Source organism: Falco peregrinus, chromosome 3 (assembly GCF_023634155.1).
Source record: "Falco peregrinus isolate bFalPer1 chromosome 3, bFalPer1.pri, whole genome shotgun sequence".
Taxonomy (NCBI): Eukaryota; Metazoa; Chordata; class Aves; order Falconiformes; family Falconidae; genus Falco; species Falco peregrinus.
The window spans coordinates 53,260,858-53,283,265 of NC_073723.1; the positions used below are offsets into that span (position 1 = coordinate 53,260,858).

The 22,408-nt window shown below is 42.8% G+C and overlaps 1 protein-coding gene across 2 annotated transcripts in view; it reads left to right on the forward strand.

Annotated features, from left to right (window-relative positions):
* GAREM1 (GRB2 associated regulator of MAPK1 subtype 1) overlaps window positions 1–22,408 on the forward strand; it is a 106,507-nt gene that overhangs the window by 75,992 nt on the left and 8,107 nt on the right. The window contains exons 3-5 of one of the 2 annotated variants that reach the window (XM_055800141.1): window positions 6,738–6,868; window positions 14,131–15,309; window positions 20,551–20,717. In XM_055800141.1, coding sequence (XP_055656116.1) covers window positions 6,738–6,868; window positions 14,131–15,309; window positions 20,551–20,717 — 1,477 coding nt within the window. The remainder of the gene's footprint in view (window positions 1–6,737; window positions 6,869–14,130; window positions 15,310–20,550; window positions 20,718–22,408) is intronic. The other variant, XM_055800142.1, reaches the window with a different exon arrangement.

Here is a 22,408-nt window from a genome sequence, read left to right on the forward strand (position 1 = left end):
GTGGCTCCTTCAATGGGGAACCCAGAGGTGACGGGGCAGATGGCTGGCCTTCCTGTTCTCTCCGTGGGCAGCAGGGCTGTGAGCCTGTCTGCGCTAGTTTGTTTGCAGACTATTGTCTGCACCCACTGCTCAAAACAGAGTTTTGTAATTCCATTTATACTTGCAGTTTCTCTCTGAGGTGAGTCTTTTTACCCTGTACTGTTCCCCCTGCGGTGGGGACCTGGCAGCCCTACTGCTCCACAGGACCTGAGCACACAGGCGCTCTTCTCTCCTCTGGAGACCTGTGAACAAACACTGAAGTTTCAACAAGCTGGAAGATGACAGAAGTGAAGCAAGGCATTTGTTTCCCACTCATCGTTACTTCTGCATGTCTGCCAAACCTTCTGATGTTTACTTGGTGATAGGTCCCCAAAAGAGCTGCAGCATGACTTCATACCTTGGTTCCAGTTAGTCACGTAATAGCTGTATCAAAGATGCAATGGATTCTTTTTTTGTTCTTCCTTTTTTCAGGTCTAGACAGCTACAGCCACTGCCATGACAATACTTCTTGCAACAAAAAAATGCAACGTGTAGGTTCTATGCAAAGATATATTGGCAAATGTCAATTTAAATAAAAACCTGATTTAAAAAAAAATACATGTAGGCTGGAGTGTTAGGATTCTATCTTAATCTATTATTTTAGAGTCTTTGGTTTGCCAGGCTCCCTCTTGACTGGCTACCTTGTCTAAGGATTAGGTATGGCTGAAATAGCTCTACCGACCATATGATCTTGTTGATGGGCTGACAAGTGAGACCATAAACAGATTTCCTTCCATCATCCACCACAGAGGCAAACTTTTCTGCATCAGGTGTTGAGAGCAGTGCACTGTCAGCTGTAGACTGTAGAGGTCCATCTAAAAACTGGGCCTGCTAAAGTGTACTTACCAGTTCATGCAGCTGCATTCTTCCCGATATCTAGCAATCCACCTCCCTGTGCCCTTTGTTATTATGTCTTATTTATGCCTTAGGCTTATGCTCTTCAACTCTGCCCAGTTTCATCAAGGATCATTTTGGGGGGAGGAAACCAGTTACTTCCTATCAGCTTGATGCACATGAATGCTGAAAAATATAGACAAAAGTTGTCTTTTTCCAAAATTGTGGTGTTCTGGCAGGTAGAGAGCCTTTTCTTTTGGAGTCAGTTCTGCTGTTCTTTGAAATACTGAAATGCAGTCAGCAGTCAACAAATAATATGAAACATAAACCTCTGCAGTACTTTTGCTACCCTGCTGTGCCTGTCTGCACATTCTTGAGATGCGCTGGGCTTTGCGTACAATCTCACATAGAGAGATGTGAGGCTTACAAAATAATCAAAGCTGCTGAAAGACAATACAACCCCTGCCTTCTTGAAGAAACATTTAACAGATAACGCAATTGAGCAGATGTTTCAGTGACCTTCCATGTTTCCTACTGATGACATGCAGTTTCTGTTTTTGTTTTCTTTATTTTAACAGCATTTCTTTTTTCAGATGTTCTTTTTAGTATATGAGCATGTATGTGTTCTCATCCTTTTATATCAATGAAAGCTTGACTGTTTGTTCAGTCTGTGAAGCCTTGCCAGAGATAAGGACTCCCTTGGTCTAGGCTCAGTACAAAATTAATGTTTCTGTCTTGGAAACGTTCCGGACTGTTGGAAACGACTGGACTATTTGGTGGCGAGGGGTAAGTTTGCTGCAAAAACAAAGGGATCTTACCTTACAGAAATAACCAGTGTGAGTTGAATTAGAGTTGTGAGCATCTGTAACCCTGCAGGAGCCTAAGAAGTGGAAGCAGCAGAAGCAACCTGAAGGCTGGGACAGAAAGGGCTGGTTAATGCCCCTGCTCGCAGATATTGCACGGGTAACTTCTGGCAGGAAGGAAGATGGACTGATCTTCCTGCTCCTACTGGGTGTTAATAAATGTCTCCATAAACTGGAGGATAAGCCCTGGTTTAGGTCTTTTCCTCCCTTTTTATCTTTCTGGACTCATTTCCAGCAGTAGTGGATTTACTGTCTTTGCTGTAAGTACTTTCACAGGGAAATAAGATTTCATAATCTGCAGAGATAATATATACTAGAATGAAACTGTTCCAATACTGTGCCTGTCAGAGGCCAGGCTGAAAGACAAAGAGATATAAGGCTTGCAGTGGCTGTTCATTACTCCCTTGCATTTGGCTGCGAAGGAGTAACCACACCTGCTCAGTGGACCATGTAGGTATTACAAATCTTTGATCTTTCTGAACTTGTGCTGATTTACTAGAGAAACATTTCATTATTCCTTTTGTCCTAGTAAGAGAGAGAGGGATAGACTTCTATAAAAGTACAGTTTTAGCTTTAGATTGTCTTTAATTTCTTGTTAAATACCTAATTAACACACAGTTAAATTGACTTGTAATTTAAGCTTGCTGTCAGTTTTGTAAAGTCTCCTGATGAAATCATGCCTCTTGCAAAGTGTAATAAAATTCCACTTTAATTTGCAGTCAAGCCAGACTTATGACCATTTAACTTGTATTTCAGCCATGCTGTCTTTTTTTTTTTTTTTTTTTTTTTTTTTTTTTTTTATGGCAGGTTGAATAGAGGCTGGGGAGAAACACAACAAGAAATTGTCTCCATCTTCCCCATGAGTTAGTAACATCTGGCTCAAATGTGTATTGCAGGCCCCTCTTAAGACCTTCTTTCTCTCCTTCCAATAAAAAAGTCTGCCTTTTTCAATGAGGAAATAAGCTTTTTAAAACTGTCGAAAATTTCAAGTTATAAACTGTTTTTTCCAGAAGAAAGGCATTTTAACATCTAGCCCTGACAGCTTCCATGCACTGCATACTTCTTGATTTCGTAACAAGAGGAGATTAATGCTGCCCTTCTATTATATGCTTTGGGATCTGTGTGTACTCCTCTGTAGTCAACCTCCTCGTGAACTGCTGCTTATTAGCAGTGAAGGCACAGACAGCTTTGTGTTTGCACAGCTCAGCTGAAGGAAGGGGAGGATGGCACAGATAGTGACATAGATGGTTCTGAGCATCTCTTTGTACCGAAGCAAAGCTCCAGCTGACTTTTTTTTTTTTTTTTTGGGGGGGGGGGGGGGGGGAGGGGAGGTGCATAGGGTGGGGGTGTAAGAACATGGTTGGACTCAATGATTTTTCCAACCTAAATGATTCTCTGATTCTATGTGTAATTCTACAATAGATGGCAGACTCTGCTCCTGGTGGCACACAGCCTAAAGCATTTGTTCTGTGCTGAGGAATTTGTAATTTCTTTGTAGTCATTTGGGTTGCAATGAGTAACTGACCTTTTCTTGCCACCAAGCTATCTAATGTTAAATACATAAGTCATAGTAAACTAGTAGTATTACCAAACAGAGTAACTAGAGAATCTAGAATTAAAGACCAATGTCTTATTCAAAGTGCTGGATGAGTATTGTTCATATAATGTGTTATTATTCAGTATGTTGTTTTCCTTCCTTGTTCATGTGAATTCGTGCTTTGTTACTGTGCCCAATTCAGTTCCTGCTCTGAAGTGAGTGTTTTCAGTTTCTTTCTGAACTAACAAAATTTTATCACTACAGTGTCACACAGTTTCAAAAAACTATGTAGCTTTCATGCAGTATTGCAGTCAACTCCATTCTTTATGTAAGGGAGGAGTTTTAAATCAGAAGTAACCCCACTGGATTTACATCTGTCTCAGGTGACTCAAACTTGCTGTGGTTTTGTGTGGTTTTTTCTTCAGGGAACTTAAACTATGAAATGTCATTATAAATTGTAATCACAGCTTGCCTTGAGTAGTAACCACAGCTGGGAATCCTACAGATCAGAACCCTGGATCCTAAATTGGGCAATCAATTAGGTTTGCATCCAGGTGGCTGTGTTGGTAGTCAGAGGAGAGCAATTGAGAGGTAAGCCGGAGAGAGCAACAACCTCAGGTCAGCCTGTGGTGAACAAACACTGTGTGACAAGTTCTGTAAAATTTAAGAACATCCCGCCCGTAGTGACTGTCTGTGAAACAGGGTCATTGCACTAAAGTAGTAGTTTTCATGTGCTCCCTGGTGCAGCTTACAGTCCCTGCTGCTGCATGATGTCCTGGCATGTCCTGAGTCCATATGGGAGGACCTCTGACTTCATTCAGCTCTCCTGCAGCTCCTGAATTTCCTTTGCAAGAAAGTGGGGTGCCTGCAGGAGGAAGGAGCTGCAGTGCCAAGGAAAGCATCTTCTTCTTGGTTAGGCTGTGGCTGACAGGTAAATCCTGAAACCAGGATTTACATGGTCTGTATGGCAGACTGGGGATTAAAAAGCACAGTTCTCCTCTCTTCCTATTCCTCTGTCTGCGCCTCGGGTGTCAGTCACAACACAGTTTCCATCATCACTTAGCTGAACACCTCCCTGCTAACGCCAAATTCCCTGAGCCCAGAGGTGCCAGCTGCCTGGCCTCTCTATTGCATTGCACCAAAAGGGGCTCAGAGCGGACAGGCTGAGGCATTCAGCTTTAGGATGCTGACAAGTTTCTACTGAGTATGTGAAGTGTTTTTCCAAATGCTTGTCCGCTGTCAGGTTTGCTGTTGCTACCCATAGTGTCTGCCGGGTGTAGCTTTGTGACTCCCAAAATTTCCACTCTTAATCCTGGAGGTCTTGTAAAGTCTGGAAGAAGAGGTTGCCGTAATTTTTCAAGATAAAGGGCTTGTCTACAATGGAAGTTTTAGATACTTTCAGTAAGCAGTTAAAATATACAGGGAAGAAAACCGCTGGAACTACTAAGCCCAAAGATGCCTCTTCCCTGCTCTGGGCATTCTTGAGCCATGAGTTTCCTCTGACAGGTGTGGAGGAGACTCTGGGTGGTTTTGCTAATTGTGCTTAAAGTCCTCTTGCACGGCTGTTGTTTACTTCTGTCTAAGGCAGAATGCTGCATGAGACAGACCTTGGTCTGACCTGAAGAAGCCGTTCCTGTAGTTAACTACGTTGCTGTAATATAGTGCAGGAATGGCTTCAGCAGGTCAGACCCAAAGTCCTGCTGCTTCTACCCTAGCGTTGGTCTTCGAAGTACATAAATTGTCTTGGCTGAACTTCAAAGAATAGCATGTCCTAAAGCAGACACAAAGTTAGCAAAACTCCAAGGCAACTGATTTTTCAAGTGTAGCAAAGCTTACTAAACACTTGCAAAGTGCAGTCTTGCAAGGGGAAGTATCGGCATCTTTAGTTACTCTGCTGGTAATACTTCACAGTTACTGTGGTCACTTCAGAAAGACAAAATGTATGGAAGGGAATGAAAGGAAGTCTTCTGTCTTGTAAGTTGGTATGTAGCCTTACAACACAGTACTCAAGCATACTGGTTAGAAGAGTGTGCCTCTGTCAGTGGGGTGCTGGGGTTGCATGGAGGAGCTGAGCCTCTTAGTCTCATTCCTCTCTTGGTGTCCGTGTGTGTACATGTGTGCACACACCTGGCAGGGTGGTGGGACAGGACTTTTTCATTGGGCATCAGAACCTGCCGAGCTTATGTTAGTTTCCTCCTCTGCTGTTAGGTGGCCTGAAATAGTTTAGTATGGGTGAATTCTCCAATGAGGTTACAAAAGTCTCAAGTCTGATGTGGTGTATAGGGGCAGCAGGGTGTTGTGCACAAAAATGCTGAAGGAGTGAGAAAATATTTCTGTAGGTGGCTGACATCCTGATGTATTTTAATGAAGCTGAGCACTGTTTGGGGATGATAATCCAGTGGCTGCATGCATTGCTAATTTTAAAATGTGGCTTACAGGAGATGCACTAACCATTGATTTTGTTCAGTCTTGTTCTTGTTTTCTGGAGTTGTTTCTTACATTGAATCTTGCTGAGACCAGCCTTTAACTTCTAGCAGTTAATGTTTCTAAATTTGGGAGGATCACTCTACTGACCTCAAGTCATATAAGCAGCAAATATGTCTGTCTAAGCTTTCGTTATTGCTGTATTTATAAAAGAAAGCTTTTAAACTTTGTGTTCATGGTGCACAGAGGTGATTGATGTGCCTGGCTGTCCCTGGCAGATCTGCCCAGGGCAGCTGCCTCCGTGTTAGTTCTTGCCTTTTACAAGACTTAAAAAATAGCCAAGGTTTTTGTGCTGGGGGGAGGTAAAGTCAGCAAGAAACACTTCTTTATAATGTTCTTCTGAAGGTGACCACCTTCAAAAGGATTTTAAATGTGTATGGTTTAATTTTCTATGTTAGCTGAAGTTCTCAGAGGGCTTAGTTTATGGTTGAGGAAAGTTAGGTGCTCTTCCACTGTTTGGGAAGCCTAGGGGGAAAAGGGTTTTAGCCTAGCATTTTGTAATAGCTGTTTGATGCTAAAACCAAAACCAAACGCTTTGTGTTTATTGTTTTGGAATTTTATGATCATGGGTGTGTTTTCTTTCTGTAAAACTTTTAATATTAAGGGCCAAAAAATGCTATCGGTACAGATACTGTTACACTGAATTAAGTACACAAATGTCTCTGTACTTATTTACTATTTCTAGAGAGCGTGTGATAAAAGGATCTATTTAAATTTAACTTTGGCTCCCACATGTTCTTTTCATTCTGACCTGGTGAAATGGGATGTCTTTCACGGCAGGTTCAGGAGACTCCTTGCAATCTTTTGTCGTCTTGTTTGGCTGCTAATAACCGGAAAAATCCACCGAGCAAAATGGTGAAGAAGTTGACCCAGCAGTTGCCACAGTGACAGTTGTCCAATATAAATATCTTAAAACTTTTCTGTTTATCATCTGTTTTCAGGGCAGTTTAAGCTGCTGGAACAAGACCGAGATATTAAGGAGCCAGTGCAGTATTTTAACAGTGTGGAGGAGGTGGCTAAAGCATTTCCTGAACGAGTTTACGTCATGGAGGAAATAACATTCAACGTTAAGGTAGTCCCTGAATAAATATTTATCTCTGTCCAAATGATTAACTGTTACAACCTTTATATATGTGGCAAGTGAGCAACGGCGCTGTGTGGGAAGTGTGATGATTTTTCTTTTTTTTTTTTTTTTTTTTTTTTTTTGAGACAAATGAGCCTTTAATGTTCTGCATTCGGTGATGATGCTCTTTGGGATGCTTTTTGCAGTCTTAAATCAACACGTCCTCTAAGCGCTCTCCTGTCCTATGGCACTTTGGGGAGCAGTCCTGATGATCCATCCAATAATTCATCTATTTAGGATGCTTCTGCCAGATTTTAAACAAATGTTGTTTGTTGCCCACTTTGTCCTCCCCCTCTAGCAGTCTGAATTTTATTCTCTGCTAAGCAGCAGCTGCTCAAATCCCTGTCCAGAAAGCCTTGTTCTCAGAGAGCATGCAGGGTGAAATGATGGGGTTGCTAGTCTCAAAATTACTGCAGCTAAATAGCATTGTGAATAAAACAAAAAACCAAAAGACACACTTGTTCTCTGTGTGCATGTGTGTTTGTTTGCATGTGCACTCCTCTTGAGCTCGTCAAAGGGTCAGCAATCTCATGAATGTCAGAGGGCTTGCTATCACCAAACACTGCAGAGCAGGGCATGAAACAGAGAACTTGTTCTTCCTTGTCATACCCATATGTGTGACACTACCCCAAGGCAGGTCAGTTCTGCCAGCAGAGCAGGGTGGTTCTTTGGCTTGTCTGGTTTGCTTCAGTTGGTACACCACCTAAGACTGGTAGAAGAGCATCCTAGAACTGGGATGCAGTGGCACAAATCCTCATCATGTACCCTACAGGGGAAACTGGTTGATACCTCTGGTGCAAAACCAGTATAGAGTTTCCTGGTCCTGTGTGTAGCAAGGTAGGGTTTGTATAACAATCTTTTAATGGCTTTTTCTCTTACTTGTACTGCTAGAGTTGGGGGACATCAGCTAGTTTGCGATTTTTATAGGTGAAACAAGATTGCTGAAGACTGCTGAAGCGCGAGAGCTGATCAGTTAATTCATTTAGCAACACAGACTCATGCCTTTCAAGACAGTATGTTGTTTTCATTTATGCTCTCCATTAACCTGAACCCATGAAATAGAGCCTTTCGTCAATGAAGGCTACATGAGAAAGTTGGAACACTTTTGTACATTTAGGACGTAGCTGGATAAATCAAGGCAACAAGAAAATTTAATTTTTACCCAAGAAAATCAGTCTAACCTTGGGACTGCTGGCCTTATCCAGTGCTGTGCCATTACTTCTCGGTTGTTCAATGACCAAATCAAAGGAGTTGTAGAGTAAAACATGCAGCTTTGATTTTTTTAGGGAGAAAGACTTGTTTGAATGTAAAATGTTGTGTCTTGAGTTTCATATGAGTGTTCTTGAAACTCTTCGTCATATTTAGCAAACTGAGAAATAAGTATAGTTTACTGTTAGATATAAAATCAATTTTTAAAAAGTATTATAGTGATACTCCTTAACATAAATAACAGTAATAATAATCCAGGTTTAACCTACTTACACAGTTATCTTGGCAGTATTTCTCATGGCAGTTTTTCCAGTTTCATAGAAGCCTATTCCAAGATTATCATCTTCCAAAAAGTAAATGAACTTAACAGAATCTATTAAAGTGTTTAATAACCCTTTACATGCAAGAGAATTATATATGCTAAAATTTTAATATAGGGGAGATCCTGTCAAGCTGATTAGAGCAAAGGGAGGAATACTAAATGCGGTTGATTTCTGTCCAGCGCAGTGTGCCCATTTAAATTCAGAACAGTATCAGAAGATAGCTAACCAGATATAAAAACATTTACGCGGGGGATGAACTCTGAAGTCTGGGAATTCTTTCTTGTTTCAAACGCTCAAGTCTTTCACGGATAATTTTTGAAGAAAGAGCCTGTAGAGTTACAAGGTGCCATCAGACAGCAACTGCATGGTTTTGTCTGTGATCGTTGAGGTCTGCTTGCATGTGCTGATATGCCATGGTTATGGTTCAACTTGGTGCAAACTTTGTTCCTCCATGTAAATGCTTTGCTGCTCCAGCAGGATTTTACAGCTAGCACTGCTGTTCAGCAAACTGCCTTCTCGCTGTGACAGGCTGCGGGATCTTCTTCAAGATGGTTATTTTATTTTTACTTCATGTATTAGTTGTTAAAGGGAAAAGTAATCCATCTTATCCTAGGGGAGACAGAGGGGATGGGTCTCCCTCCCTCCCTTCCCCACAGTTTTGCAGCTAGGTGGGCTTTCTGGGCGGTGTGTTGAGGCAGGGGGGTTGGGACCTGCCAGATACTTGAAGGAGGGCTATAACATGTGCCAGCAAGCAGAGCTGGGATTGGAAGGTGGAGTCACTTTGCACAGAATAGCAAACAAAAATTTTAGACCAGGGGTCCTCACACTTTTTAACCAGGGGGCCGGCGCATGGATGCAGTGGCAGGCAGTCATCTGCGGCTGCTTGGTTTCCCCCCCAACCCCCGGCGGGGGGGGGGGCGGGGGGGTTCTGTAAATACCAGGGGCCGGATTGAGGACCCTGGGAGGCCGTATTTGAGGACCCCTGTTTTAGATTAAACCCAACTTTTGTAATGGCTAAAACTACTTCTGGTAACTTCTTTGGATCTATGTATGTACATATCAGTACTGTGCTTGGATACCCAGTCGGTTGCCACAGGTACCTAGTGGCCAGCAGCATCTATAGGCACAGTAACGTACAATGTTCTGGGGATAAGCTAATTTCACTCAGTCAGTAGGTATTTAATCTGTTCCTGATGGAAAATTAGAGGCATTCTGTCTTTTCTTCACTGACCAGATAGGGGATAACCTTTTTTGTATTAATATTCAGTGCATAATTGCACCTAATTTTATGTAACAGCATTGCACTACAAAGATGAGGATTTTTTTTGTTTCTCCATGCTAGGTAGAAAAAATATTGTTAAGAAAGTTGAGCTACCTCAGGGCCCTAGCTTTTGCTGAAGCAACAGCATTGTATTTCTGCAGTTGGCTGCTGTGGTCACGTACAGATATTGGACTGTACAAATACTCAGGAAGTTGTTTGCATTAAGAGTTAAAAACAGATCTATCAGCAAAAGCCCCATATCATACCGAGGGCAATTCACAAAAGTTCTCTTAAAAAGCAAAAATATGGTCTGATAGATTGAACATTGGACAAGCCATTCATTCCTGCACTCTAAAAACCAGCCCAATTAGTGTTGCAGGACCCTTCAAATCTTCTGGGATATCATTTTTGTCCTGAAGATACCACTCCATCTCCCTGGAGAGGCTGTGCAGATCCTTTCCAGGATGGAGAGGTGGGTTAGTTAGTTAGCCCTATAATGATTCCTTTTTTTCCTATCAAAGACATTGTTTGGCTGGTGTGTACTTTTAATATCTGGTTTGTTTATTTTTTTTAACGTAATCCTCTTTTCACAGTGGTTTAACTGTGTTGGCCCATACAGTGTACATTTTTGCAGAAACCAATCTATAGCAAAAACCTTGCACTTTTTATTTTTTACAATTTTAATGCAGTACAGTGATTGATTTCAATTCTTTTGGCTCTGATAAACTTGTCCTGAGTTTCCAAAAAGCACATATAGAAGGTTGTAACCTGCATTGGCATTTTTAGATGCTGCAATAGAGACTTTTTTGAGATCAGTTCATGTGTAGGTTTTAGCTCCAAACTTGCAAGCGATTCATAGTACTTCACCTTGAGAATTAGTGTTTTAGTCCTCTTTTTCCCCTTTGCCTTGTGGACTGATGCCAGCCCTATGAGGGTACAAGCCTCAGCTCTGAGAAGGTTTTCTTCTCTTCCCCCTCTGTCCCCAGTACACACAGGCTGTGCACCACAGTGTCTTGCACTGGCCATGCACTGCTGTGGCTGCCCCTTTCCTCCAGCATCTGGTGCGTGGCTTGAGTAAGAAAGAAGCGGACCTGCTGCTTCATACCTACGTGGATGCACCTGCTAGAGGGTTTCTGCTCTGAAAGGAGCATGGATAGTGAGCACCATTGCCTTACAGTGGCCTCAGGAGCTGGCCTGCCTGACATCCCATGTGAAGGGATGCTTCATGTTAGAGCTCTGCGGTATTACCTGTCATGTTTTGGGTCAGTTTTGGAACACTTTGATTTATTTGAGACATCCTTAAACAGCACTGAAGCCAGTAGCTTTTTAATGTAGCAGTCAGGGCATAGTGCCTCTCGGCTGAGAGGGAAAATGCACATATGCTAACATGAAGAGTTGTACTAGCTGATTCTTTGTCTTGGGAGGCACATTTATAAAAGAAAAATGGGATATTGTCTTACTGAATTTAGTCAACTTCCTTTAAAAATATTTGCATATTTTTTTCTGCTAATAGCTCTCCTGAAGACTCTTTCTATTTTAAAAATCTTTACCCATTTTTTGTGACCTGTAAAAAAAATAAAAAATTAATGTGGTATGTATTATATAAATGTGTGTAGCGCTATGACTGGTCTCTTGGCTTTAATAGTAAAAACCTTATGTGGTAACTATGAATCAGACTTAACAGTTAAAAAGAGCTCTACCAAAAAAAAATAAAATTGAACTGTATATCTGAAGTGAATGAAATGCTTGCATTAGTCTAATAAAATCTAGCAGGTATAACAAGCAGTATAAAGCCACAAATCATCTTTATAAGGAGTTTCTATGTGTCCAAGTGATTAACAACTTCTACTTCAAAATATAACAAATTAGAACAATTGGAGTCCAGGATAGGCTATTGTCTCAGGTGTTACCAAAATCTATTTTTCTGAGTTAACCTTTCCTTAAACAAAAGAAACTACGTACCTGAGCTTTCCCCAAAGAACGCGTTTCCTAGATAATCATTCATTGTTTTCCTGATGGCTGTATTCTGCGGTAGATGTAATTGGCTTCTGAATGTTATTGAATTTGTGGGAGTCTTAAAATTTAAAACATAACCCTGTTAGGTTAATTTAAGACTTAACCCACTGCTGTAAAGGAGCATAATCATAGAATCATAAAATGGTTTGGGTTGGAAGACACCTTAAAGATCATCTAGTTCCAACCCTCCTGCCATGGGCAGGGATACCATCCACTAGAAACATGGCATGATTTTTCTTTTGTTCCAGCACAGTAAAATTCAGCCTCATTTCACCTATTGTTATCCTATAACTGTATTTAAAAAAAAAAAAAAAAGTTTCCCAGATTTTTTTAATTGATAATAACTGTCTTTAAATGTGCCAGTTGAATCTAAAAATCCATTTACTGTTTGGCTGGTTGAAATGGATGCCATTAACAAGCAGCTGCTTCATGAGATCTTTGTTGTGAAGCTTGGCCAGTTAGTTACCTCTGTGGTTTCACATCTGACCCATCATTTCCTTCTACAGTGGCTTGTTTGTTTGTGAATCACCAGGGATCTGCGAGTTGGCCAAGCGGGAGCTCCCACAGCCATAGGCTGTGACACCTCCCTCGCTCCAGCCAGTGTCCCACAGGAAGAGAGAACAAGCTGTAACTGCAGCAGCTCAGGTTAAAATATCTGACAGCGTAGCTGGCGTTGTCCAAAGAAGCCATCTGTGGGGACTTGTTGATACTAGAAACCGGTATTCTTACGGAACGCACCCTCCCAGAAAGAGAGGGTGGGAATGAATGGTATATGCACAGAGCCCTGTGTGTCCTCAGTCCTCACCAGCTCCACCGAGGGCAGGGCTGTGTGGCCGCAGCTCACAAGCAGTGCTCTGCCGCCGTTCTGAGGAGAAACCAGCAATGAGTGTCACACCGGTGTTAGCCGCACAAAAACCCAAGCACTTTCCTTTCATGTCGTGGCGTTTCAAAATGCTGTCTGGCCAGCGGTGTGAACTGTGAATGAGTATTACGTCCCATAAATCCTAGTAGTTTCCTGGATTAGACCAATTAGTGTTTGTTTAGATAATTCAGGGCTTGGAGGACTTCCTATGCGGAAGCCCCGAGACTGAACGGCTAAGGCGGCACACCTCGGCCGTGCTGCCTGGGCGTTTGCGCTGAGGGGCTCACAGAAGATAATCACACCTCCACAAATATGGGTGAATTGCAGATCACATCTTCCAAGGGGATGCCTTATCTGCAGCACTTCTCAGTTAATAACTGATTGGAATTACAGCCTTGATTTCATGCAGTGGCTGTTCTGTGATGATACTGGAGTTTCAAGCCTGATATTTGAACTGCACACAGCTCCGTGAAGTCCTTAGGGGTTGCGAAGGTGAGGAAGGGATGTACAAATTTAGCATATGTTTTCCTTTGCAATTTTTTTAGTGTGTTCAATATTTCCAAATAAAATGGTCTGTAACAGACCAGTAGCGTTTATCTGACACATCTTCCTTTATGAGCAGATTGCTGCTGCTGCTGAGGAAGAACTTGGTGGGTTCTGTTAGGTCCCTGAAAAGGGCTTTTCACATTAAACCACGCAAATGTGAAGTAGAGCAATCTTTTCTGTAAAGAGTTATTCTAATCTTAAGGAAATAACTTCAGGAACAAATGAGCCTTGGACATCTGTTTTGCTTTTTACTTTTTTTTTTTTTCTCCAGTACAACTTCCATACTAGAAAAGCACACACATGGCTGTGCATATGTTGTTTAATCTCTTAAATTGCAATTGTGATCAAAAAAATGGGGAAGGAAGTCTATGACTAGGAGAGCAAAGCAGAGGGGGGAGTTAGGCATGTGGGGTAGACAGATATTCTTGACTTCTTCAAGGAATAATGTCATCTGTCATTCCGCCTAGCCTGGAAGAGATTATATCAAAGGGATATGCTTCATCTATAGTGATGACATCATCTTTTCTGTTCCTCGGGGAGCTGAAGATGGTGAAAGAAGAAGTTTGCTTCCCTCAAGAGCCTGGTGAATAAGTTCCAGCAAACAGCAAAAGCAAGGGGACGGGAAAAAGATACCCAAGGGAATCCAGATTTGCTCTGTCATAGCTGTATGGTGCAAGTGGCTGTTTGAATTGCTGGGATATGTGGGTTTGTCCTTTCTTTAAAAACTGGTTATGTTTTTTCTCATGCCTTCTTTGGCAGTTTCAGGTGGTTGTTTCCCCTCAAGTAAGATGCAGGAATGTGCAGAACAATAAAAAAAGTTCATATGGCCAAACTTCAGGTTAAATACATTGTGCTTAACTACTCAGCTCCTCAAATAAAGTGAGTTTAGTTTCTCCCCATATGTGGTCTTGTAAGTTCAGTCTTAATAGATTTGATATGATTTGAAGTATTAACTTCAGTGGGGGAAACCAAACTTTTTGTTATTATTTTGCAGGTGGCTTCAGGTGAATGCAATGAAGACACTGAGGTTTACAACATTACCCTTAGTACTGGGGATGAGCTCACTTTAATGGGGCAAGCTGAAATCCTTTATGCAAAATCTTCTAAGGAGAAGTCACGACTCAACACTATCTTCAAAAAAATTGGGAAACTCAATTCAATCAGTAAGCTAGGCAGAGGCAAAATGCCCTGCCTCATCTGCATGAACCACAGGACCAACGAAAGCATCAGTCTCCCTTTCCAGTGTAAGGGCAAGTTTAGCACTCGCAGCCCACTGGAGGTGCAGATGCAAGAAGGTGAGCATACGATTCGCAATATAGTAGAAAAAACCAGGCTGCCTGTTAACGTGACTGTGCCGAGTCCTACACCAAGAAACCCTTATGACCTGCATTTTATCCGTGAAGGGCACAGGTACAAGTTTGTCAACATTCAAACAAAGACTGTGGTGGTTTGTTGCGTGCTTCGCGGCAACAAAATTATTCCCATGCATTTTCCCTTGCACTTGACGCTTCCGAAATTTACTCTACCTGACAGTCTGGTGAAGGGGGAGCTGTGGCACGAATCCCTCATCCAGCATTGGTTTAATATATGCCAGGAACAGTTTGACATAGATGAGTATTCCCGTGCCGTGAGAGATGTGAAAACTGATTGGAATGAAGACTGCAAGAGCCCGAAGAAGAGCCGATGCACGGGGCACAGCCACGTGCCCAACTCCCTCAGCTACGCACGGGACGAGCTGACGCAGTCCTTCCACCGGCTCTCGGTGTGCGTCTATGGAAACAACTTGCATGGGAATAGTGAAGTGAACCTCCATGGCTGCAGGGACTTGTGTAACGAGTGGGCGCTCTTCTCTCACGATGCTCTTCAGTACCAGGAGTCTGGTGACAGTAGCAGTGATTACCTTTTTCCTGAAGTTAGCGAAGAATCGATGTTTCTGCCTACAAAACCAGAACTTCCTTATGAAGAGCTGTGGTTGGACCAAGGGTCTGGAAAAGCTGGTGAACAGCCTCTCTCTCGCTCGCTAAGCGAGAAGAACAAATGTGACAACTCCAGAGGGTCTTTCCGATCAAAGTGTGGTACCGCATCTCTTCCTGTGCCTGCAACTGTTGGAGCAACCACAAAGTCTTCAGATGTTTCCCTACCTCCACCTCCAGTGCCTCCCAAATCTGAAGCAGTAAGTCAGTGTTATTTATATTGGTTTGTTTCTTTTTTTAGCTGGTGAACTTTGCTTGGGGATGTTTTTTAGGGAAGACTTGGGAGCGGGGGCACATGGAGGGCAAGGAGATGGTGAGACTTTTTGGGATGTGCAACTTCCAACTAGTTTCCTACCAAGTGTAAGTCATGTCCTAAAAATCACTGAAGTATATTTAATATAACTGATCTAGTAGCTTAATCCTGATACTTTCTGGATTTTTTAAATTTTTTTCTAAGTAGTCCTAAATCCTTGTTACTGTGTAGTGTCCAGTGCAGGGCAGCGTCAAACTTCTGTGGGGGAACTACCAGTTATATTCACCATGTGATCCCTCACTTCACTAACATGAATGCATTTGCTTTTTAGATTCTCAGGGTTTCTGCATTCAAAATTACCAGCTTGTATGGACAAGTAGTTCTACAGCTTATACAGCATGTTCATTATTATGTCCTTGTGTTAGTGTTTCTGGGGGTTTTTTGCTCACACAAACAAGGTCTAAGAATTGCCGGGTCACTTCCTTCCCTTGCTTTCCACATCATCTCTCCGCACGGCCTCCATGCTTTCTCATATTTTCTGTGGCTGAAGTGTGTGGGGCACCACCCCACTTTGAACAGCCTCAGATCACCTTGGGGTGTGCATCTTCAGTTAACAGGCCCTGATAACGATGACAGCTAGAATTGTTACGGTTTTGAAGTGTTTGTTGGTGTGGGATTGTCCTGTCTGTTAAGGAGTGTGTGGCAGATTTTGAAGACTATAAAGTGTCGTTGTCCCCAGGGAAACTGTATCAAACTAGACCTGAACTAATCGCTCTGTAGTGCTTATTGAAAGAAAATATGTTTAAATAAGAACTCTGCAGAGTTGATAAATGAGCCTTGTAGAGGACTCGATTTTAAACATAGCATGGTTTTGGTCCTAGGGTTTCTAATGAAAACTTGTGGGAGAAATCACTACGAATCTGAAATGTCATGGAGACTTCAGAGGCAAAAATACAAATGTGTTTTATCAACAGGAGCTTATGTGGGCTGGCCAGAAAATCTACCCGTTGTGTGGTCACTTGACACAGTTATTTGGAAGAAAAAAAAAAAAAGAAAAAAAAAAAAAAAAAAAAAAAGAAAAATTCCCCCAGGGAAAGGTGTCTAGGAGCCTTTAGCAAAATGTAAATGATATGTACTTACATCATGTGACTCTTGGTGGATATTAGTATTTAACAAATCAGTTTTGCCATTTTTCTGGTGGAATTTAAATTAAAAAATCATTCCACTTGCAAGTGCTGTGGTATTTTCAAGAGCATGGCTGCACAGTAAACCGAGACTAATCTAAGACCAAACTGCAGCAAACCACAGTGATCCCATCCCTTTCCTATTGCCATCTAACAGTCCAGCAGCTTTGGCTGTAGCCTTCCCATCATGATCCAGGTCACAATCTGGTTGAAAGCTGCATTTATTTGTGCTGGGTTAGCCTGCAGCAGAGTGCTGTGGAGATCCCCCTGGCCAGGCTGTGCAGCTGCTGGGGCGGTGTGGCAAGGGGAGGGAAGGAGGATGCCAGTGCAGACACAAAACGCACAACTGCAGCCCTTTGACTACGCTGCCAAAACTTCCCCAAAAAGCAGCTGCAGCAGCTTGTGCAAAGACAGGGAAGTCAAGACATTATGCGTTCGTAGTAAAGTGTGTTTATGTGTAATGTCTAAGTGCAGGAACCCACGAGCACTCCCTTGCCTGCGAGGTCAGGTATGCACTGAAGCTTTGGCCAGACTGGGACCAAGTACCCAGCAGCACCATACTGGGATGAGGTTCCCTGGCACCCTACACTGACGTAAACTGGCGTGGGGCTGGTCCCACCCTCCTCCTCCTTTCCCAGCCACATGGTCCTGGCTCCTCTTTTGTGCTGGCTCTGGCACTCCTGCGCCTGGGCAAGCGGCCAGGTCTGGATCTGGAAAATGATTAGTTTCCTGCTGATTTCTGTGAGCTGAACTGCTTCAGCACGGGGTCAGAGTGCCGGAGCCAGCACTAGGGAGTGGGTGGGAGAGCGAGGGGGTGCTGGGGTGAGGGCAGCCCTGCTGGCAGGGGGGAGCCGGCCCCCCGGATCATGCCTGAGGCATGGGTGATGGGATGCTGAGGGAGCATCTGCACAGCATCGGTGTGGACCCTCACATTTGGGGAGATCTCATTGCATAGCAGCTCCCTTCTGGGGGCAGCAGGGTGGCATTTGAGATATAGATGTGTATGCTGCCTGTTAAGGTCTTTTTGAAATGTGCAATTTTGTTACGTGTCTTACATTACTGAGGTAACATGTGAGTGCTGTCAGCAATTTCGGTATTGCTTTCTAGCCACGTAGAAGAAAAAATTTCTGCTAAAGATAGTATCTTGCATTTAGGGGTGGGCAGGGGTTGTAACCCCATAAAAATAAAATAAAAAGTCTACATCTCCGTAGATGATGATAATATAGACTCAGGTTTGTGGCTTCCTGGAACAGCTTTGGAATGAGTATCAGTGACCTACTGAATTCATCAGTGGGCTGGGGCCGAGGAGATGTTTGCATGGTTTCCACGTAGGTTATTTATAGAATAAGTAGATCTCAAGAGCTGCTGATGAACATGCGGTTTAGTCATCACTCCCTCTAGAAAGATATTCCATAGATTTCTGTTTGAAGGTTGGCTGACAATTGTATTTTTGCATGCACTAAATTTTAAATGTGTGTACAGGAGCTGTTTGCAGGAGAAAAAAGGACAGTTGGGTATTTCAGAAATTGTTCTGGTTTTCTTTTCTCTGGCAGGTTGAAGAATTCTGATATATCATGTATTTTCTAAATACCTTTTAGAAAATCAAAGTAGCATGAAGGCAGAAGGGGGAGGGAGGGGGGAAACGCTCTCTGAAATAAGGCCTGTAAATTAGAAATTGCTTCAGTCCCCAAACACTAATTTGCATAAAATCAGAGTCTGTTTTCCTGATTGATTTAAAGCATGTCCCTGATGGAGTGTGCTGGAAGTTCAGGCTGCTGTTGGCAAGGAGCATTGAACCACTTTGCATTACGCTTGTGGTCTTGCCAGTGATGGGGTGGGTTTTATCTGGGCAGCCTCGAAAGCATCACTGTGACGGGCACCTGCGATGCCCAATTCAGGAGTGACGCCCCAGGTGCTGCTGGCAGGGCTTGGGCTGGCACCAAGGAACAGGACCAGAGGTCTTAAAATCAGCGTAGCACCTCACACCTTTGGAAAGGGGTCACTGTCCCCGTGTCACAGGAAGGAGTGTTGGAGGATGGGAGGACTCAGATGGTGACAAATAAAAGTCCCAGGACGTGCAGTGCAAATGCACTTTGTCTGTATCAGGCAGCCGTATGACATCTAGTGCTTCTGGGCGAAAGAGTGTTGTCTACTAAGAGCAGCAGCAGCCATCGAGGTGATCGTCGTGCTGCACTGTGACTGTTCCCCTCCTCTCCCACACTTATTTCATTGCTGTTGTCTTGGACCTAGTGAGGGTAGCTCTTCTCTGAAGTTTCCCCTTGCCCCTGTCAGTTTAATCTGCAAAATCTCTCCTTTTATTCCTTTGCTGGGTTTCCTGAAGGCTGTGTCTGGCATCTGTAATCACAGTCTTGTGACAGGGACCAACTGGGACCGCAAAACGGTATTATTTATGGCCTCGTTCTGATCGGCAATCTAGGTCAGCAAGGGAGCTTGGCATAGTTTGTTACGCCAGCACCTATGAATGCCGGCAGTCTTCCCAGGAAAGAATCCCTTTAACCCCCTGACCGTCTGCTGTGCTCCAGGAGCTCCCCTGAATGGTCTCGAACCCCCATGAGTATATATATATATTCAATAGCATGCAGTATTAACTTTGCATAGTCTGACTGCGGAGCGGGGGGTGGGGACACGATGGGACTGAAGTCCTTAGGCATTCTTGGGGCACAGCACTAAAATGGTTGAAGAGTTTTATGCCTGAATTCAATAACAAACATGAATAAAATTGATATTTTTTTTTCTTGAAAGAGCAAATAAGCACCCTTAGAGCAAGATTTATTTCAGTGTTTTATGCTGTCGGGCATTTCCTGTAATTTTGACTTGTTTTGAATTAGGGAAAAAATGTACTACAATGTCCTAGTCCCCAGTTTTCCATTTCAGAAAAGTACTAAATGGGTTGTTGCATTTTGAAAGCACTGAAGTGGATTGCAAAAGGTTCCACATTTATTTTGTTTTTAAATAAATTAAGTCACTTTAATTGCTAATTATGTGTTGCAGAACTGCTATGATAACTTTTAGTTCTGCAGTGTTGTTATCTAAGACTGTTTCAGACAAGGAGAACTTAGAGGTCTCCTCCTGCCCAGGGGGAGGTGGTGGGTCTTTAAAAATCCTGCTTGACAGCCTAATTCTCAAGAGCCTTGCTCACCTCTACCCCAACTAAATAAACTTGCTCTCACAGATATGTACTGACGAGATTAAGATCTTAATTCCATCATTTTTTTCTATGGGGATGGATATTGATATTTTGCTCCTACACAGGCAGACTAAACTAGATGTCAGATAAGCAGTGCTAGTGTCATGTGTTTTACACTGCAAAGTTGGCTGGCTGCAAAAAGTAGACCTGTTGGCTGGGTGCATTATTTGAACAAACTCTTTTGCCCCCACCTTTCAACTTGCACGTTTTGTAGTTAGCCTTATCCTGGACTGCTTTGACAGCTACAGAAGGACAGAATCTCCAGATACATATGCTGTTCCTGGGGAAAGGAGGCTGAGAATTATCCTAGAGCTTGGATGGCTGATATCACTGGTGAAGTCAGTCAGGAAACATCAAAGTCTGTTGAGATCTTTTCATTATGTAAGCTTGGTTTGTTACATCTAAATAAACAACACTAATGAAGTTTAAGCCTAATCAATTGCTCCTTACAAAATGTAAAATATCTAGAACAGTCTGTCTGATTTTGTTTGTTACTAGAAGGTTATATTACATTGTTTCATTACTGCTGCTTTTTAAATGAGTGGATATCAAACTACTGAAGAGCATGCTAAAAAAAGATTGCTAGTAGCTCTCCTGGTAGCAAGGCATTCTTTCGGACTACTTTATGACAGCCGCCTACTGTTGCAAATGTATATACTTAGCATAATTTTTCTCTTCTCCCTTTTTAATTACTTCTTTTCACAGAATAAGGCAGAACCAGATGTGTTTCATCCGGTTGAAAGTGCTCTTCCCCAGATTTTCTCACTGCTTACTTACATGTTCTTCTTTTGTACAGGTAAAAGAGGAATGCAGGCTTCTGAATGCTCCCCCTGTCCCACCGCGGAGTTCAAAGCCGTCCTCCACCAGTCCTTCCATCCCTCCTCGTACAGTCAAACCTACGCGACAGCAGACCCGCTCTCCTAGCCCTACTCTGTCCTACTACTCTTCAGGACTGCACAACATGTATGTGTTTGAGCTGTGAGAGCCCCATACTAGCGCTTTTTGAGAAAGTTAAATTTAGCAGTGTTCTTTTCGAAGGCGCTCCTTTATAAAGGCATGGTACTGTGTCAGAGTGGCTGACTTTTTATGAAATGGGCTAACCTGTCAAGTTATTTTTAAATATTCAAGAGGAAGCAAAGCTCCAGCAGAAACTGTGTTTTACTAGATAGGACATAGCAATTTATATCAAATATCTGCTCATTTTGCTATAGGTAATCTCACTGTAAGGTGGCACAGGTTGTCTATATGGAAAATCCTGTACAGTTCTCTATAATGTTGAAGGGCTTGAATCTTCAAACCAAAACATCCTGAAGCTAGTTTTCACATGGGATTTCAGTGCTACGTGCATGCAGTGCAACCAGCTCTGATCAGTGCGGCACAAAAGGGGCATGGTAATCCAGAAACGTGTTGTGCCAGCTGTATGGGATGGGTGTGACAGAGGACAGAGAGGCCAGCAGGCACCACTAAGTGCAAAGTAAGGTGGAGCAAAAGGGGGCCAAACAGCTTCCAGATCAAACTCACTTCAGCACAAACCTAATTCACAAACTGGAAAAAACACTCGCGCTAGTCAAAGTTGACAGTGAATTCTGTATTATGTGGCTCATACCTTTTCCTAGCAATGCAGTATTCTTTCTCTGGTTCTAGAAAGTATGTAAGACTTTTGAAGTCTCACCTCCTTTTTGCCGTGAATGTCTTGTTGCTGTTATTTTTAGTATCTCTTCAATGACAAGATACTACCTGCCTGGATATTACAAACTGGCCTGAAATGCCACTGAAATCACTTCAGCCTAGATGCAATTGGTGTAATAACTTATGCTGGAATTGCCTTTCTAAGCCATACTGCTCATTTGCAGCTTAGTGTTGTGTGTCTGATACTGATCACTCTAGATCAAGGCTGCTTGTTTGGTTTTTTGAAAGCCTGTTGGATAGTTCTGTCAAGGTCTCCTCCACAGGAGGCTGAGCGCAAGACCTCCCAGCATGTGGGGCCTGGCAAATGCTGCTTTCTCTCTTTGTAGCTAATAGTACATCTGCCTCCCAAGAAACCAGGAGAACAGTGAGAAGTAAAGCTTCTTGAGAATGCAGGAGGTTGTGGCAAGGTGGGCATCAGTGTCTTCTCCCAAGTAACGAGCCATAGGACAAGAGGAAATAGTCTCAAGTTGCACCAGGGGAGGTTTAGCTTGGATATTAGGAAAAATTTCTTCACCAAAAGGGTTGTCAGGCATTGGAACAGGCTGCCCAGGGAGGTGGTTGAGTCACCATCTCTGGAGGTATTTAAAAAGACGTGTAGATGTGGCACTTAAGGATGTGGTTTAGTGGTGGACTTGGCAGTATTAGGTTAATGGTTGGACTTGATGATTTTAAAGGTCTTTTCCAACCTAAACAAGTCTATGATTCTGTGACTTGTCTTGAACTTGACAATATTTACATGAAATTAATCTCCAGCTTGGGTCCAGGCCAGATATCTCTATTTTGGTAGCATTGACGTAGTGCTGCAGAGAAAGCTGCTAGAAAATCGGCAACGGATGGAGTAACCAGATTGCTGGTGAAGTTGCTTTTCAAGTCTTGCCATTTTTATCATTGATCTTATTTTCTGGATCACAGAAGGTTGCAGCCAATATTTTAAACACAAATAAAGCCGATATGATCTGTCCTTA